General features: G+C 48.7%; 1 protein-coding gene across 1 annotated transcript in view; it reads right to left on the reverse strand.

Annotated features, from left to right (window-relative positions):
• The window catches only part of LOC125039572, an 8,264-nt gene that overhangs the window by 1,459 nt on the left and 4,305 nt on the right, over positions 1–2,500 (reverse strand). The window contains exons 2-5 of the mRNA XM_047633665.1: positions 1,379–1,671; positions 1,123–1,243; positions 912–998; positions 16–227 (exon numbers count right to left, since the gene is read on the reverse strand). Coding sequence (XP_047489621.1) covers positions 16–227; positions 912–998; positions 1,123–1,243; positions 1,379–1,671 — 713 coding nt within the window. The remainder of the gene's footprint in view (positions 1–15; positions 228–911; positions 999–1,122; positions 1,244–1,378; positions 1,672–2,500) is intronic.

Genomic DNA, 2,500 nt, shown 5'->3' on the forward strand with positions numbered 1-2,500 from the left:
ATTTGTACTACTTACAAAGTACTCGGTCTTGGGAATGGCGTCTCCTCCGAAGGGAATGTAGCAGCAGCCGTGATCGGGGACGACCATGCCCAGGATGTAGCCGCCCTCGTGGTGCGCCATCCCGACGTACACCTCCCCGTCGGGACCCTCGCCGCCGGACACAGGATGCTTCGGAAAGTAGCCGCCCTTGGCCGGCACCCAGCGCGCGGGACGCTTGTACATGATGGCTGCGGAAACATGTCAGGCTCGTGATTTGAGGTGGACTGAGAGAGGGGGCGAGAGAGAGAGAGAGAGAGAGAGAGAGAGAGAGAGAGAGAGAGAGAGAGAGAGAGAGAGAGAGAGAGAGAGAGAGAGAGAGAGAGAGAGAGAGAGAGAGAGACTTGCAACGAATATTTTGACTGATTCCTTGCACAGTAACACTCATTATTGGAGTTAAATCGCAAGAAAATTACCTCAAAGTTTTCGTCTGTGCTTTTACTCATTAACCCGTCTTCCTATCTACATTTTAGTAAAAGTATGATGTTGAATGTGGGGGATCTGGTTTCGTTTCAGTACTATTTTTTGCCGCAGGCATACTATCTTTACGATGGTGCAGTTCTTATACTTTATGTTGTCATTCAAAATCGTTCTGGAATATTGTAAACACCTCTCAGTACAAAAAAAGAGAAAAACATATTATATTCGAACCATTTAGCTACTTGTACAGAAACGGCGTGTGGTTAATGTGTTATGTCATGGCCAGTTTACAGTTACTTGATATTCTCCCCGGTTCCTAATCCGTCCTTCCCAGTCTTCCTCTGGCAGTCGCCTCCCAGATCTGATTCCTGTGGTCCCTTCCCACTTCGGTCCGAACGCCCTCCTTCCCCTTCCCGCCACCCGCCCAATTCCCGCGGTTCCAGGCGAGTCCTTACGTCTGTCTTCGAGGCTGTTGATGTCCTCAGCCTCGGAGTCCGAGGAGGACATGGCTGAGGAGGACGAGGAGGATCCTTCGTCGTCATCTGGCGGGAGACAAACACGTTAGTCGCCTTCTCACTCCTCTCAAGGGCCAGCAAGGCCTTGTCCCGAAGGACTATCAAGCACAAGTTTCGTATATCAGACAAGCAGGAGGCAGCGGGACCATACCCGGGAACACCCACTCCCCGGAGGCGCCCCAGCCGGTGGAGTAGCCGTACCACGTGACGTGGAGCAGCGTGTCGGGGTCGGTGTAGCTCATGAAGGGATGCTTCTGCCCGGACCGCCCTACCTGCGTGGCCGGGTGGAAGGGGGTTAGACGTGTCTGTTTGGCATGTAATCTGGATCATCTAAGCATTCCCCTTCCCCTTTATTCATATTTCATCCGTGCTTTGTCTCATGACTAAACATAATAGGCCAAGCCGACCTTGATGACGCCGCGCTGGATCTTGATCCAGAAAGTACGGAACTCCTCATCGCTCACGATGTCGGGCGTCTCGATCCTACACACGTCCTCGCCCTTGTGGCGGCGGATGCCGGACTCCCCGCCTCCCCAGCAGCCGATGAAGATCTCGTACATGTCCTCTGGCTCTTCCTCGTCGTCAGGGGAGAGGCAGATGGCCACGTCATGGGCCGCCTTCACCTGGAACCTGATGGTTGTAGTCTGGATCCGGCGGAAGGTGTAGCGGCGAGTCCCTCCGCAATCTTCGCTTTCGTACACTGCAAGATGTCCATACACATTCTTGCAGTCAGCATGCATTTACGTCTCTTGTAAAATATCTGCATTGACTTTCCCACATCACATATTTAAGAATACCGCATTAATTCAGGAAGAAGACCTGGGAGCCCTTGAAAAATTGCATAAATAATCTAATAGACTTCCATGACTCGAGGACATAAAGATGAATCAGTAAAAAGAAAAAAAGAAAAAGGCCTCTGCGGTATATCAAAGCCTTTGTTCAAAACGTATATGTAAAGAAAAAGAAAAGAATAAAACTACAAAGAAACATTATCACAATGACCAACTGTGCCGCTTAACTCGTAATCTTATCACAACGGTTACATTTCCGTGTTTTATTCGTTCCTCATTCTCTCAGTGTATATCGAAGGTCATCGATATGTCATTCTTAATAAAGATCTTTGTCGAGAAAATTAATAAGATAACCTCAACCTTTTCTTTATCTTGGTTGTCACGATAGGAAGATGAAAGGCTATTATTCATCGTAAAATTAATCTGATAGGGCTGGATACTTTATCTCCAGTCTTATCACTAAGGAGGAGGCTGGAGATCTGACACAATAACCTTTCTTTCTGGTCTTCTCTCTCTCTCTCTCTCTCTCTCTCTCTCTCTCTCTCTCTCTCTCTCTCTCTCTCTGTCTATGTCTCTCCCTCTCTCTCTCTTTCCTATCACTCTCTCTCTTTCTCTCTGTCTCTCTCTCTGTCTCCTTCTCTGTCTGTCTCTCTCTCTCTCTCTCAATTTCTCTCTTTCTCAATTTCTCTCTCTCTCTCTCTCTCTCTTCTCTCTCTCTCCCCCCTTTCTCTCTCTGTG

Source organism: Penaeus chinensis, chromosome 27, assembly GCF_019202785.1.
Source record: "Penaeus chinensis breed Huanghai No. 1 chromosome 27, ASM1920278v2, whole genome shotgun sequence".
Classification (NCBI taxonomy): Eukaryota; Metazoa; Arthropoda; class Malacostraca; order Decapoda; family Penaeidae; genus Penaeus; species Penaeus chinensis.